Source organism: Camelus ferus, chromosome 34, assembly GCF_009834535.1.
Source record: "Camelus ferus isolate YT-003-E chromosome 34, BCGSAC_Cfer_1.0, whole genome shotgun sequence".
In the NCBI taxonomy this organism is placed as follows: Eukaryota; Metazoa; Chordata; class Mammalia; order Artiodactyla; family Camelidae; genus Camelus; species Camelus ferus.
The window spans coordinates 9,355,812-9,372,190 of record NC_045729.1 but is presented as its reverse complement, the minus strand read 5'-3'; the positions used below and the strand labels follow the sequence as shown (position 1 = coordinate 9,372,190).

Below are 16,379 nucleotides of genomic sequence, written 5' to 3'. Positions count from 1 at the left end.
ATTTTTCCAACTTAATTTTACACTGAAAATTTTTTATTATAACACCACTTCTAGCCAGTGTTTTTTTGTTTTTATATAATGTTATCATTTGTGTTTTTTCCTGTTTTAGTTTCATCATTCTCATTTTGTAATATTTTCACAATTTTAATATTTCATAATTTCTTGTCTCGTGAATATTTTCATAAAGTGGTTACTTTGTATGTGTTTAAGGAGGCTTGTTTTCAACATACCATTGCAGGATATTAGAAGCAAAATGACATCTTTAGATCAGAAAGAAGTGAAAAAGAAAACGATTCTTACTAGGAATGATGAAAAGGTTGGGATGTGGGCAGTTCAGTCTAGGAAAACTGCTAAGAGGATGTGGACATTGCCAAGGAGAGACTTTGCCCATGGAAACTGGAAAAAAGAAGTCCAAGATTAAACAAATAAGTGTAAAATGTAATAAGCAAGAAGAAGAGAATAAGGAAAAGAGGAACAGGGCTGAGTTAATATAATACGGTTATTTTCAGACTTCAGTTATACTATGATAAAAATGTTCTGATGACTTTTTCCCTAAAAGGAGTATTCTTAATTTTAAAAGCAGAAGATTTACTGGTTAAAAATCTTTTTTAAATTCTCTTTTTCCTACCCTAGTTGTAGCATATACTTTAATTTTGTATATACCTAAGATAGCTGACTGAGGCTCTTAATTGTTGAGTTTGAGTCTTTAGATGAGGTAAACGTTTTAAGAGACTTTGAGGGGTGCTTTGTTTTGTTTTGTTTTGGTAGGTAATTATGTATCTTCCTTTCAAGGGTCCAGATTATAGACTCTACAAGAGTGAACCAGAGTTAACAACAGTGGCAGAAGTTGATGAGTCTAATGGAGAAGAAAAATCGGAACCTGTTTCCGAAATGGAAACCTCCGTTAAAGGTCAGCATTTGGAACGTCTTTTTCTTTCTCTTTTTCTTTTTAAAAAAACTTTTTGTCCTTTCTTTCTTTTTTTTTTTTCTAATGGCGGTTCTGGGGGTTGAACCCAGGACCTCGTGCATGCTAAGCACACACTCTGTCACTGAGATATACCCCCACCTCCCTGGGGTATGTTTTATCTCCTGTGTTTTTCAGGCATTTGAGCAATAAACGCAGTCTGTCTATTGACTCAGTACATATACAAGTCCACAGTCCCTGACCTGAAACCTTTGGAATCTGATGAGTTTCTGAATTCAGAAGTTTTCAGATATTAGGATGATAACACGACCCATAAACCATATAACATATGTCATCTCTCTGCTAGGCATGAGGACGTCCCCTTTTTAAATACATTAATATTTCTGGAATAGTCATTCTAAGTGGGATAAGGACGAAAAAGCTTCGTATCAGTTCAGGTTAGGTTTTACTGAGAAATAAGTTTATGCCAAACTGTTAAAAACTTTCCATTTCCTAAGACTTTTATCTTTTATTGCTTTTTACTATTTCGAAAGTATACATAAGAGATTAGGGCCAAAACAAATTTTTACACAGTTTCTATAAAATAAATAAATTCTATGAAATAATGCTTATTACTGTATATACGTTTTTTTTTTTAAATCAAAATTTTTTAATGTTGATCGTTCTTCAAGAAGTTGATGTTCTAAAGAAAAAAGATAGAAGGAGAGCTCTTCAGGATTAACAAGATAGAAAAAGCCAGATACAGTACAGTGGCTCATGGTTAAAAACAAAATAAAACACTAAGGATATTCTTGGGTGAATTATGGAAATTTACATATGTTCTAGATATTACCTAATAAGAAGTGATACTGTGGTGTTTTAGTTATTTAGAAGAATGTATTATGTTAATTCTGAAACACTTAGAGGAAAAGTACCCATGGCGTTCAAAAATGGTTCACCAAAATGTATGTGTGTCTGTCTGTTTGTGTGTGTCTGTATGTTCATACTAGTGCAGAGATAAAACAAATATGGCAGAATGTGGGATTTGCAGAAAAATAATTTCCAAGAAGTTAAGTGGAGCAGTAAAGCCAGCTTTTGCCTTGTGCCTAGACAAAGCTCAAAGCATGAACAAATTAGGAGTTGGCTAGGAGACCCCCTCAAATAAAGCTTGGACCCTCTGAGGGCCATGCTCTTCATGAAAACTGATTAATTTGATCTCATCAAAATTTACAACTTTTGCCCATCAGAATGGGAGAAAATACTATCAATACATATATCCAATAAAACCCTTGTATCCAGAATATATAAATAGCTCTTGCAAATCAATAGTGAAGACAAACAACCCAATAAAAAGTAGGCAGAAGCCTTGGAGAGTTAACAAATAAGGTGTACAAATGGCCTGTAAGCACATGGAAAAGTTTATAACTTACTTAACTTACTAATCATAAAAGAAATGCAATTTTAATGCCAATAAAAATATCACAGTTTACACCTAGAATGGCTAAACTTGAAAGACTAACTGCCTGGTGTTGGTTAGGATGTGGAACAGTTGGAATTCACACGCATTTCTGAGGTGGTGTAAGATGGAACAATAGTTTGGACAGGTTCTTACAAAGTTAAACCTGCAGTTTTCATATCCAGGTATCCTATATATTTACCTAAGAAAAATGAAAACATAGTTCCTCAAAAAGACTTACACAAGGGTTTTTATAGCAGCTTTAATTCATGGTAGACAAAACCTGAAAGCAGCCATATATATGAAAGCAAGAGTTCGGGTATAAAACATTGTGATACTCCTCAGCAAAAACCTGTTACAAGCATTTACTCATAAAAACTATCGTCTGAAATACGTTCTCTAATGGGATTTGAATTCTTCCTTGAAGTTTTTCCTCTTTTAAAATTTTGGGTGTACTTTAAAAAATATATAGTCATAAGCTCTTTCTAAATAGTCTAAAGTATACAGATGGATTACAGTGTAATTTATTTTGTACCACATGACTTTGCGCAGGGCTTTTAAAGATGGACTGCTGACTGGCACAGTAGAAGCCTTTCTTTATTTGAATCGCAAAATTTCTTGTACTGTAATACATCAGTCCAGCTCTAAGCATTCTCAAGTATACAGCTCTAATAGACATATGGAGTTCATAAACAGTATTAAAACTTCATTGAGCTGCAGATTCTTTGGTTCGTGACATAAAGGGGCCCTGAATGATTGGCCGCCAAATGATTGGCCATGTCTTTGGGAGAGAAAAATAGGATTTGGTTTTTCTACTTAGTTGATGTGACTTTAGTGAGCCCAAAGAGAATGGTGCTTCTCTTTTTTTTTTTTTTTTTTTTAAAGCAAACCATTGAGGTTTGATTAATTTCTTTCTTTGCTTGGGTCCTCCGTGGACAATAGTGTATATATATTGTGCTTAACACAAGATGACTATGATACAAATGAATACATTTTATGTTAACTTACCACTAGTTTTTATTGTTGTGTTAATGATTTTGTGTGTGTGCTGTTTGTTTTCTGGTTTATAAAAGCAGTGTGTGTTCACTTTAGAAACTTTCAAAAATGCAAAAGAGAAAGCAACCTGCATCACCTACAGTTAGCTGGCTGTTAACATCGTTAGTGGATTCTTTATTGAGGCGGTGCCGTGTGACTGAAAGAGAGCAAACAGAAATTAAGAACTTTTAGGCAAATCACGTAACCCTTCTGGGCCGTAACTTTCCTCACCTTAATATGTGAGAGGATTAGATTTCAGCCTTTGGAAATATGTTTACGTAAATACTTCATGAAGTAGCAGAGCAGCGAGGCAAAGAGGCTGAAGCAGAAGCTCCGGCCGCGCTGCTGATGGGCTGAGAGGATGTGAGGAGGAGGAAGCCTGTTAATCCCGATGCTGCACCTGAGTTACCTTCTTTTCTCTGCAGGGTTGTTGTGAGGACTTATGCACCATTAAGTATTACTAAGCTTTGTAGTTTTTTTAATGTCATCTGTTAGAATCAGTAGAACTTTATTTCCAAATCTAACCCTGATTTGTCTGGTGGTATCACTGCCCGGCTTCTTAGGGAAAATAACTCATGGAAGTCTACAACATTTTCCCTGCCTCTTTGCAAACAGTAAGTTTGCCTTCTGATTTAAAAGCCTCAGAAACTGAGTATGTCAAAAGGAGGCAGTGTCACGTGAAAATGTTTTGTAGAACTTACCACTGGCTTTAATTTCTAGGTTCCCACTTTCCTGTTGGCGTAGTCCCCCCAAGAACAAAATCACCCACACCCGAATCTTCGACAATAGCCTCGTATGTAACCTTAAGGAAAACGAAGAAGATGATGGATTCAAGAACGGTATTTAACTATAAATTAATTTCTAGAAGAATTCTCAAACCTATTTACTGCTTTCTTATACATGTTTTAATTTTTAGTGGGGTTTTTTTGCCAAAAAAATTTTTTTACATACTCTAAGAAAACTGTAGTTATCTTAATTTTATTTAATTATGTTCAGGGAATTTGCACATTGGAGGACAGACCTAATCTAGGTTTTCTTTGATCAGACTTCTCATGGGGTCTTCAGTTCACGGTTGGTGGAATCTGTTCTCAGACACCCGCCCTGTTCTACCTGCCTTGACACCTCTAAGAATTTCCTTAAGAAAGGGATAGACACGTTCTGTGGTCACCCCAGCTAGTGGATTTTCAAGCCAGCCTGAGTATGCAAGGCTTTTCAGCTATGGTAGATTTGGAGTTTGCCAATCCTCTGGTTATAGTGAGAAATGCAAACTGAGACTGGGAAATAAAGCTTGTATTTTACTATTTTCATCTGAGGTCCATTTCATTCCCACTGGCTTTAAACCAGTCTAACCTTGGTCATCCTGGGAAGATTCTCAGAGTACTTAACTCCCTTTCCGCAAGTTCTCCCTAGAAATTTGGGCTGCAAAAAACTTCTACTTTTCATCTTCACAAATTCAGTATTTATTTGGTAGGAGATTATTTTAAACTATAAGAAAAGACTGAAAGGTACTACAAATGATAAGATTTATGATTATTCTTGAAAAATATTAAAGTATAGGTACAAAGTATATGCCAGAAATCTGGCTAATTTTATATATAAGAAATATAATGATTCTATAATACTATTATTCATAAAATCAGGCATTTTTTACACATTGGAAGGGTGTTTTCTTTGGAAATTGTAATATGAAAATAAGTCAACAGAAAAAAGCTTTAAAAATTGCACGTTAATCAAACAGAAACGTATTAGTGGATTTATATTATTCTATGACTATCTTTTCTATTTTTTAATGGAGGTACTGGGGATTGAACCCAGGACCTCATGCATGCTAAGCATGCACTCTACCACTGAGCTATACCCACCCTCACCTCTTTTTTTTTTAAATATAACTATCTTACATACTAGAAGAAGGACTTCTATATAACCAGATGCTAGAGGGTGAGCATAGAAGACTATGGTTATGTAATTCTGGTACAGGAAACCAATAGCAATGCCAACAGAAAATACCTGCGATACAACACACAAGTGCCGTGATACATGGGCAGTGAATATAAATCGGTTATTTTTAGGATTTTTTTTAATGGGAAATATTTAACAGTAATTCACAAATATATGAAAATTGTTCAACTCTGATAATAATTGTTTAATGCTAACTAAAACCCCAGTGAGATGCTCTTTTCCAGTTATATTGGAGAAAAGATCTAAAAAGTAAGAGTATCTGGCAATTTAAAAAAATAAAATAGATTTGTATAATATGGTGACTTGGAAAAGGAAGTTGCAGTGTGACATTTTTGCACAAGTACAGAAAAACCGGGAAGAATACACGTTTGTTGTTAATAAAAATAAAAGGAAAGGGTACTAAATTAGCCAGCTTCCCAATCAGTATCTAGGATTTACCTTTTTAGAAATTTTTTTTACTGAAAGCAAAATCTCTGTTTTGCCAATAAATGAGAATCATCATTTCTACACTTTACGGCTTTTCGTTTTTCATTTTCCTTTTAGTTTCTCCTTGAGCTCTTTGAGATACTCATTCTGTACAGTGGGAAACAGCTCTAGAGCTGCAGGTACGGCCCTGCAGACACATTTTAGATGGCAGTGGAGAGAAAAGGATCTTGGCCACTCTCCTGGCATCCTGCTTGGTCACAGAAATACTGGCCTCTCTGCGCTGGGTTTTTTTCTCGAACTCCAGTGGCCCCACCAGTGTCTCAGTCACTTCCCAGCACTTCAGTCCGGAGGACACACATAAACCCACACGTTCTCCTCTGTAAATCTTAAAATAGTTTAATCTCTAACATTTCTTTTATATAAAATAAGCTAGAATTTCCTAATGACTAATTATTGATGTATTTATTTCAGATCTTACACTAATGTTTTATATCTTTAGTAAGAAAGTGAGAAGTAAGAAGTGATTGTTTAATGTGACTGATATTTTTAAGCCCCTCAGTGAACCATAAAAATGAGCCATGTATATACACATACACATTGTAAAATTTTCACATATAACCATCTTGATTTATAGCAGATAGATACTTCCACATTTTTATTATTGCTCATAAACTAAGGATATTTTCTCTTACCAGTCTTTTTCACAGTAAAAATTACAGAACAAAACGTAACATTTTTAGTATAGTAAAAGAAATCACTGATATTTAAAAGCCATGCCCCCTGTTTCCTCCTAGTTTGAGTTTCATATAATTGCCTGTTTCAGGCTCATGGGTTAGGGTCACTCAAGAGCTACCATACTCTTTTGTATTTTTAAAAAAAAAAGTCGCCTCGTTAAGGTCCCCTCTCTCTTTCCATCACTGACCGTGCATCAATGCACGTGTGGAGTCATTTTCCTTCCTGCTGTTATCTAAATGACATTCTAAAACCTCCACCTTTGATTTTGAAAACAAAATAAATGCATTTGAGAACCTTTTTATTCCAACCAACTTTTCAGACGTTATTCTGTATTCATGCGCTCATCTTTTTACTTTCAATTTAAAGGAAAGACCAAGAAGTGCGGTGGAACAGCTGTGTTTGGCTGAAAGCACTCGCCCTAGGATGACTGTGGAAGAGCAGATGGAAAGAATCAGGAGGCATCAACAAGCGTGTTTAAGGGAAAAGAAAAAAGGATTAAATGTTATTGGTGCTTTAGACCAGTCACCGTTACCAAGTCCTTCAAATATAAGGGATAATCCATTCAGGGTTACCCAGGTATATCAGTTGCTTTTAATCATTCTTGTGGGTAAACCTAATATCTCTTGAATCTTAGAATCATAGCGTTACGTGGTTTTTTAATGTTGACAACATGGATAGTTATTTTATATTATTTAACTCTTATAATAAAATACTAAGACAGTTCAGTAAACTGCAAATAGCCTGGGTTCAAAAAACCGCAGCTGAATTACTTGTTGGGTGCCCTCGTGACAGTTGTGGACTTAATCTCCTCTGCTGTACGTCAGGTGGAGACCACCTGTTCCACCTACCGCACAGACACTAAGAAGATAAAAGTGCTTTCAACAAATGTAAAACGCCATGCAGGTTACCAAGATGGTCCCCAATTCCCCTCCCAATAAAACGTGTATTACTCTGTGTCCTAATTTAACATGACCTAAATTATAGCCAAGAGTTTCTCAGTAAGAGTTCTACTTATTAACTTCAGCCTTATAAAGAGACGTCATTCTGTTTCTTATTATTTGTTTGTTACCCCGACTGGTAAATGAGAGCAGACCAGCGAACCTTTCTAGTGGCTTCAGTCTGGTCTGTCCGCACTGGCGGACGTGGATCAGCTGAAGGTGCTTCCCTGTCTTCTTAGAAACCCTCTTCCTGACTAATCAGGAGCAAACACTGCTGATGGAAATTCATCTCATTAAACCATTGAATAACTGAACAGTCTACAAATTAGAATGATAGAGGATTAATATATTATATATAAGATGCCTCTCTTGCTTTTTCCTAAGAAACCTCCTTGTGAGTGAAGTGCCAACTTTAAAAAAGAAATTAGCAGGTGCTGTCTAAAAACTGTGCCTGACTGTATAGCATGAACCTAAAGATGCTGTCTGTCTGTTGAACAGACTCGAAGGAGGGACGATAGCATTAAGGAACTGGACGCCATCATTAAAGAAAATGATGTAAAACCAAGCCATGAAACTCCTGCAGCAGAGACTGTCCGACTAAAAGAAGCCGAACCTCAAAATACAGATCTCAGCCAAGAGGTGGGGAGATTATTGTAGGACAGATACCCCAAAGGGGGGGATTTTTGAAGATGAAATCAAGTGGGAAGGTTACATGTCATTCTGTCACAGACGCTCTAGATCTGAGTGAAATGGTGGGATTTGTATAATTTGATTGATAGATTTAGCCACATCAAAAAATGGGTTAATTGAAGACCTAAAACATGATCAGTCAAAGCCAGAATAAATTATCGTTAACCTAGTTAAAGAATTTTATCTCCCAAAGCAGCTAGGCAATGGCAGTGTAGTTTTTATTCCTGGTAGTAAGGAATATGAATGTTTTTAATATACTCGAATCTAAATTTGTATTTCAGTAAATATTTGGTAGGGTATGGTTTTTAAATAAACTTTTATTTAGGAATCATTTTAGATAGTTCACTTACACATTAAATGTGGTAAAAATGACTTGAAAAACAAAATTTTTCTTCTTCTTCTGCAGTTTAAAAAAACTAAAAATGTTTTTTCTGAAACACTTTTCACACCTGAGCCAAATGGAGTAAGTTCTGAGGAAGTGATAGATAAAGAAAGAAGCGAAGAAAAAATGCCTGCGGATGTTTCACACAGGTAATAATAGGGGAAAGCAAACAAACAAAGGAATCATTCACAAAATCGTATACCTGCTTAAAAATGGGAAACTTCAGAGTCCAAAGTCTTGGATTCTGGTCCCGGAGTAGCTTGTTAGGAGCTGTAGGATCTTGAGCAATTTCCATAACCTTCCTAAACGCAGGTCCCTCACTTGTAAAAATGGGGATAATAATGGTATCTAATCTCACAAGTGTGTTGTAAGGATTAAATAAGGAAACAGGTATGTAGCACTTGGCAGTGGGCTAAACACTTAGGAAGTGTTCAATCAATGTCTTTTTTTTTTTTTAAATGCCAAAGGCACACGAGCAGTGACTGTAAGCACCTCCGCGCTGCCTGCAGAGTGATAAGCGTTGATCGGTCGTCTGAGTTGTCTGTGATTTCGTGTTACTAGGAATGCCTTTATCTCTTCAATGAAGAGCAAGACTGAATCCGACAAATATTTGGCAATAGCTGATAAAAAAAAAAAAATCTCTTCTGAATTTTTGTTAATAGACATAGGTTAAAACACATCCAGTCTATTAAAAATCCGTGAGTTCATGATGATACAAAAACAACAAAAAGGAATTTGTTGGTCACTTTGGAGGATGCTAGGGAATCGGGCTTTTTGTTCCAAAACCTGGTACATAAAGGGAAAGAATGAAATATTTAGCGGAGTTTTCCCAAACGGCAACCAAAACGGCTTATGAGGAATCGTTTTTTCCTTTTAGAAGAATTTCGCTCAATAAGGAATGAGACACTTGGACTGTATCACTGCTTTGCTAACCTTATTGAAATAATGGGGATGAACAATATTCCTCAGTGGCTGTGAAAGCTGTTAGCTGAAAAAATCTGACCGGGAACTTTATAATGAATGGGTCAGGCTGATAGCCCCTGACGTCACCGGTCATTTTTAACAACCTGTTAATACAGCAGAGCGAGAAACCCACCTGAAGAAGTATCTCTTGCCCCTCACCCCACAAAACCTAAATCTGATTAAGCCTCAAATCATATCAGTTTAAAATTTTATTTACAAACCAAAAATAGATTCACAGACATAGAAAACAAACCATGGTTACCAAAGGGGAAAAGGGGGGAAGGGATAAATTAGGAGTTTAAGATTAACAGATACACATTACTATATATAAAATAGATAAACAAGGACCTACTATATAGCACAGGGAATTATATTCAGTTTCTTGTAATAAACTATAATGGAAAAGAATCTGAAAAATACATATATATAACTGAACTGCTTTGTACACCTGAAGCTAACATTATAAATCAAACTACACTTCAATAAAAAATAAAATTAATAAGAAGTAAAATAGTAGAGTAAGAAAAATCACATCAGTTTATAAAATATAGGAGGAATACAGTCATCAAAATCTAGAATGTAGTAAACTATATAGGACTGTTAAACTAGGTTCTTTCCCAAATAAACGGCAAAGAATAAAAACAGGTGTGTGGAGTGGTCTATTATCGATAAAGGTAGACTTTAAGAGACTTGTCAGGCAAATATAACATATGGACTTTGGATCCTGATTCAGACAGATAACTCTTAAGACGGTACTGTGAGGCACTCAGGATCATTTGGGCACTACCTGGATATTTGATGGCATTTACCGATTGGACTGTATGTCTGGGATCTGCTTTAAAAATAATTTGGGGAGCTGGGGGCTGAGGGTCTAGAATGAAACAAGACTGGCAAAATGCAGACAAAGAAAAATGCAAGCAAAATGATAGTAGCTGTTAAATACAGATGATGGTATCTCTTCCATAGAGTTAAAACTTCATAAGTTGGAAGAAAAAAATGAATTGTATTGTAGAATAGCAAACTTTGAAATATCCATCTACTTTCATTAGCCCTCAAGATGAGTCACAGGTCACAAATCATAAACCAGAAGGCCACCCTGAGGAAGATACGAAGGACGATGCTCAAGAGCAGGAAGAAACTGTTACTGCCTACGAACTTACTCCTGAGGCTTCTCGAGGAAATCAAGCAATGGCAGGTAGATACTGCCTGTTTCATAATTGTCTCACTGGTGCTTCCTCTGACCCTCTGAATGTATTTGCCACTTGGAGAGTCTAGCAGGGGAGCCACTCAGGTTCGTTGACCGCAGCCCAGTCAGCCTTTGCGGTCCGACGCCCACACGTCCAGGAGGGATGCGGCTGCAGAAGAGGACAGGGCGGCCCCTGCCTAAGAGCCAGATCCGCCATCTGTCCTGGCATGGCCATCAGTGTGTTCTTTTTGTTTTGTTTTGTTTTGTTTTGTTTTGTTTTGTTTGCTTTTTAAATCTGAACCTCAACACACTGTACACTTTTTCCTGAGAAGAAGATCTTTGATCTTTTAGTACTTGGAAAATTTACCTGTTTCTCCCAGGCTGGATTCTCAGTATTCATAAACCTACCCCTTTGGGGACTCTGGGAGACTGAATATCTAAACTGGTAGAATGGATTTGTTTACTTAGCTCCTGTTATAACTCACATCTGGGTTTCTCTTTGATAGTAGAAGATCATGATGCATACATAGCATGTTAAAAAATAAAATTTTCTTTAAAAATTTTTTTTAAAGTAAAATTTTCTATGCCATTCTTTTTTAATTTTTGGATTCTTGACAAACCTTTTCTCTCTTTCTTTTTTTTCTTTGATTTTTGGCAAGGGATGGGGGCAGGGGATTCATACCGCTAGTGTAAATTATCAGCTTTACTTTTCATAGCATAAGCAAAATCTCTTCCTGGTAATCCTTTCTCCTCTCCCCACCTCTCCCACAACCTGCCCCCAATCATTTTGCAGAGAGTAAGTACAATGAAGTTCAATTATACAGTACTGTTCTTAAGAAGAGCATTTTCTGTGTCATATACATATAACATGGAAATTTACATTGTCAGCCATGCTCCTTTGTAACCAGTATTAAGCACTGTCTTTTGCTTTGCCTCTTACCCACTAGTAAGCCAATGTGCATAGGAATTCTCACATTTTTTTTTAATTGTAACTGATCACGTTCAGTTATTGTTACGGTAGGTCCAGGTTAAAGGGGTATGTGTGTGCATTAAAACCACAACATTTAAACCATCTGTACTATTTAGCTACATGGAACTAAAAAGACTTTTATACAAGTGAGACCCAGCAGGAACGATTCACTGATAGACATCTGAAAATTAACCTCAAAGCCAAAAAAAAAAAAAAAGGGAAGGAAAAAAATGCCGTTTTATTGAGATGTAATTGACATATAACATTATATAAGTTTAAGGTGTACAAGGAAGAATTTTTAAACAGTTGTCAAGTGACATTTCGTACCAAATAATTGGTTGCCAGATTAGAGAAGAAAAAAAAAAAAACAGAACCAAAATACAGCTAAGAATTCCTTCCCGAAATATGTACGTCTCGTGTTGGGATCGCAGCATCGGGGGGTTCTTGTCCCAAGGCGTCTCTCTGACTTCTCCGTTCTCACGCTTTCCCGGTGTGTTGTAGCGAAGAGCCTGTCCCCGTCTCCCGAGTCCTCGGCACCCTCGGCATCCCCGGCTCCGTCCGCGCAGCCGCAGCTCACGGAAGGATCACATTTCATGTGTGTGTAGTCTCAGAAAAAGTACGTCCTTTCCTATTGTTTTTGTGCTTTACTGTTAGAGCTTTCAGCCTGGATTTAGTTCATTTGTTGGTTTAGTGAATAAAAAACTGCGATCAGTTCTGGCCTGCGCGTCCAGGAAGCTGGCAGAGCGAGTAGGTCATTTGAACCACGGGCAGGAACTCCAGTTCCCAGCATTGGCCCTTCAGTGATTTGCTGCGTGACAACATCTTCTCTGTCTCTTATTTCATTATCCGTAAAAACAGCAAAACCCGGAGGGTAGGGCCTGTGCCAAGACAAGCCTCCCAGTGTTTTGCAGCTGTGCGCCGACCAAACGTTTCTTTCCCTGGTCGGGTCTGAGAATTCTGTTTAAGTCATTACATTTTGATCGAGTAATGTTTTTCACAGTCGACATGACATCAACTGCACTGGGAGCTGGCTAATTATTTTCACGGATAAAGAAAAGTTTATGGTACAGCCAACTAGATATGGAAGATAAAATCTTTAAGATTCACCAGAAATTATTTCTAAATAATTAATTTTTTTTTTAAGTCAGGGAGGTAGCCATGGAGTCACAGAGAAGGAGCCTTTCTCCACAAGTGCTCTAGACCACACTTTTAGAGCTCAGAATAATTTCCTAAGGTCTTTCCTTTTATTCTGCTATTTTGTACTTATGTGCTTTTTATATTTTTCAGAAAAGCTGTGAGGTATAGACTGAGCATTTTATGCCTTTTCTTCTGCTTTTTTTTTCCCCCTCACAGCATCTACCAGATGTGGTGCTTTTGGATTACCACTTATTTCTGTTAAACAGTTGTAAGCCAAGAAAATACAGACGTTAGAAGCATGAATACAGACATACTCTTTGATTTTTAGATTCTCAAAATAAATGAGCACAAAGACTACCCTGACTGCGTCTTTTGTCCCATAGTGCTCATTTTCTAGAAGCTACTTCCAGCCACACCTTTTTGTAGCAGCTATAGTCTGTGTTCTTTCTTTCAGCCAGAGGATTTACATTTAACTGCCATTTAACATCTGTAACTTTTATTTGAGATCATGTCTGTCTGGAGCCTAGAAAAGGCTTTGTTTGTTGTCACCTGGTGTCTGTGCAGGATCGACTAGGGTCGCTAACCTTCTGTTTGTTACAGTCTTAACCTGTGTCTTGCCTCTGTCACTCACGTATTTAAACTTTTAACTTCATACATTCAGAAGTGGCAGTTGCCACGAGTGACAGAATAACCCCAGACATAGGAATGATAAACATTATGTTCATTTGATTCCTCCTGTGCAGGGAGTTGGTCACTGGCCTCTGTCCATCTTAATGGAGAGAAATGTACATTAAGAGCCACTCTCAGTATCTTTTGGTTCAATCAACAATTTACAATTCATTGTATTTGAACCATTCTGATAATAAAAAATTTTCATGGTTAAAACTCAGATGCATTTCCAAGTTCCTTAAGTTGTTGTTGGATTTGGTTTTGTTTTGCTTTCCTTCCGAGAGCCAGTGGCATTACATCCTGCAATGAGGCGCAGTTCCTGCTGGTTTTCTAGCCTTGTGGCATGCAGTCCACCAACTGGTGGCATTCGAACACGCATTATTTTATTTCTTTTCATTGCGTGTGTGTCATCTTTCTGAACTAGCAGTTTGGGTAGGACTTAGGAAAGTTTTACAAATGACACTGCTGTGTACGGAGCTCAATTTAGTATTACATATTTTAGTAAAATTATGCAAATCTTTGCTCATTTTGTTGATCTCTTGGATTCAGCCACTAAGTTTGGGTACTTTTTTCATCTGACTTGCTCTTTTACTGCATTGTGTTTCTTTGCTTTGTGAATTAAGCGTATGGAAATGAAGAGAAAGTGTCCTTCAATTGTATTATGTTTTAGGATTTTCATGGCCATGCTTGTCAGTGCTGTTGTTAGAGAATGTCACCCTTAGTTACTTTAGGAAATGGTCATTCGTTAACTTGCAGGTGTCAAAGTAATTTTCCTTCTCTGTATTTTTCAGCTATACTGACTTCTGTTGAAACCATTCAAAGCTAAGGACGCGGACCTTTGGCAATGTGAGAAGATATTGTACAGTATATTTTAAATCTATGAAATTCATAGTTCTGATGCTTTTGGCCACAGAGCATCATTTTATCACTTCTGGAAAATGTTTATTCCAAAACAGCTTTAATGGCCCATATGTACACTCAAGGTTATGTAGTGTAATCTCAAGGTTATTCTTCCGACACCAGCTTGCTGCTATGATTTCAGAGCACATAAGTAAAGGTGCTTTTTAGTGTGTGGTCTACAGACAGAGCTTTCTTAGTTGCTGATCTCCAGATTTTGATGTTTCTAAAGTCTAGGTGGATTTATATTTCTTTTGGCTTTTCAGTACATAAATTTAGTTATTATTTCCAATGAAGCTTGTTTTCTTTTATTTTCTTCTCCTTTTTCCCATTTTGGCTACTGCAATGCTTTGTTTCACACTTGATTTGTAAAAATTTTATATATATATTTAAAATGTGCCATTTTATTATTGCTAAGTGAAGTATGTCCGTTTTCTGCTATACTTATTTCTCGGTCAGATTGCAGTGTCAGCAGTTACTGCCACACTCTTGTCAGCTTAAAAACTACAAATGTTACCGCTTCCTTTTTCTTAAAAAACCGTTTAAAATGTAGGTATTTTGAAGTACTGGGCTTCTGCTTCATTGGACTAGATGTGTACAGCAATAAGCAGGTTCTCAAATCCAGTACTTAGTTTGTGTACAAATGTAATTATGTTCATTGTGTATATATTATACAATGAGCACCTGTAATGTAAGTATTAAAGGCTACTTACTATTGTTTAAATGCAAATGTTCATATCTCATTTCTTTTTTATCATGTTAAATAAATGTTGATGTTCTTAAATCACTTGTGTTAGAATTTTTGCTCTCTCCACTTACAACGGAAAGTCTATTTACGGGACATCCAGAAGAAAAAGTAGTCTGTTAATCTCATCATTGTAGACAGACCTGCAAGAACCTCTCTGTCGTCTGGCCCAGCTCTCCCACGTCAAAGACGAGAAACTTGAGGCCCGGAGAGAGAAACTGACTTTGCCACAATCACATTACATTCGGTGACAAAATTTGCATCAGAATGAAGTTTTTCTGACTTTTTTCAACAAATTTAGTTCTGTCAAGTCTTCTATACCCATTTCTGTTGGTTTCTGTGTTGTAGAAAGTAGCTTCAAGCATCTGTAGTCTGACTCTGCTTAGTGGCCTGGACTTGGCAAGGGGCGTGCAGGGCAGACTTACTGCTCTGACATGGGTAAGTAGAGACCGTTTCATCATCATGCGTGGGGCCTCAGAGATCATTTTCTCTTAGAACACATTCTCCGCAGATGTTCACGCTCTTCAGAATCAATTACATTTCCTTCCCTCCATAACCTTTTGTTTAGGGTATATATTGTTCCCAGAGTACAAGGAAATGTGATGCTTTGAGATTCCTATATAAAATGGCTGAAACTAAATTGGCACTGGTCAGTCTTTTTTTTTTTTTTTCTTCCATGCTATATTAAAGAGGATTTAGATTTAATTTAAAATGCAGATGTGTAAGAATTCATCTGCTCCAAACAGAAACACACAGAATGAAATGCAAATAGACACAGTCTATAAAGTAGGAAGTGAATGAAAAGAGAGATTAAAACGGGGGGAGAGCGTTTAGCTCCCTGTATCTGTATAAACATGTTTACATGTATTAATTACCTTTTCCTAAAGATGTCACACAGAAGTCTTCTCAAAGGAAATAGTCAACAGATTATGATTTCCCTTTAGTCGTGATACAGTTATTGTTACAGATCTTTTATGGATGTGTAGGGGGGAGCATTGCTGTTACTCTTGGGGTTTTGTTTGGGGTTTTTTTGTAGGGGTTTTTGTCTTTACTGTTTGATTGTTGTGTGTGTGTGTGTGTGTGTTACTTTGGTTTTATTAATAAACACAACATTTTTTGAACTATTTCAAGAAAGAAAAATGTCCCATTCTGGGGTAACTGGAAGCCTTAGGGAGTTTGGAGAAAGCAGTATAAAGTAGATGTAACTCTTGTCAACATTTCAGAAAGCCAGATGAAAATCGTATGTTTACACAGTAAGTCAGCATGGGTACTTGTTACAGGATATAG

At 36.8% G+C, this 16,379-nt stretch overlaps 1 protein-coding gene and 1 non-coding gene across 14 annotated transcripts in view; one reads left to right on the top strand and one right to left on the bottom strand.

Annotated features, from left to right (window-relative positions):
* PLEKHA5 (pleckstrin homology domain containing A5) overlaps positions 1-15,131 on the top strand; it is a 211,408-nt gene extending 196,277 nt beyond the window's left edge. For 12 of the 13 annotated variants that reach the window (XM_032473273.1, XM_032473271.1, XM_032473286.1 and 9 more), the window contains 8 exons: positions 793-910; positions 4,116-4,234; positions 6,882-7,091; positions 7,952-8,092; positions 8,550-8,674; positions 10,538-10,683; positions 12,146-12,260; positions 14,242-15,131. In XM_032473273.1, the coding sequence (XP_032329164.1) occupies positions 793-910; positions 4,116-4,234; positions 6,882-7,091; positions 7,952-8,092; positions 8,550-8,674; positions 10,538-10,683; positions 12,146-12,249 (963 nt within the window). In that variant the 3' untranslated portion in view covers positions 12,250-12,260; positions 14,242-15,131. Of the gene's footprint in view, positions 1-792; positions 911-4,115; positions 4,235-6,881; positions 7,092-7,951; positions 8,093-8,549; positions 8,675-8,992; positions 9,782-10,537; positions 10,684-12,145; positions 12,261-14,241 lie in introns of those variants that run through there. The other variant, XM_032473274.1, reaches the window with a different exon arrangement.
* On the bottom strand, positions 5,186-5,257 carry TRNAA-AGC. The gene has a single exon. It is a non-coding gene; the product is annotated as a tRNA-Ala (tRNA).
* Positions 15,132-16,379: the final 1,248 nt, after the last annotated feature.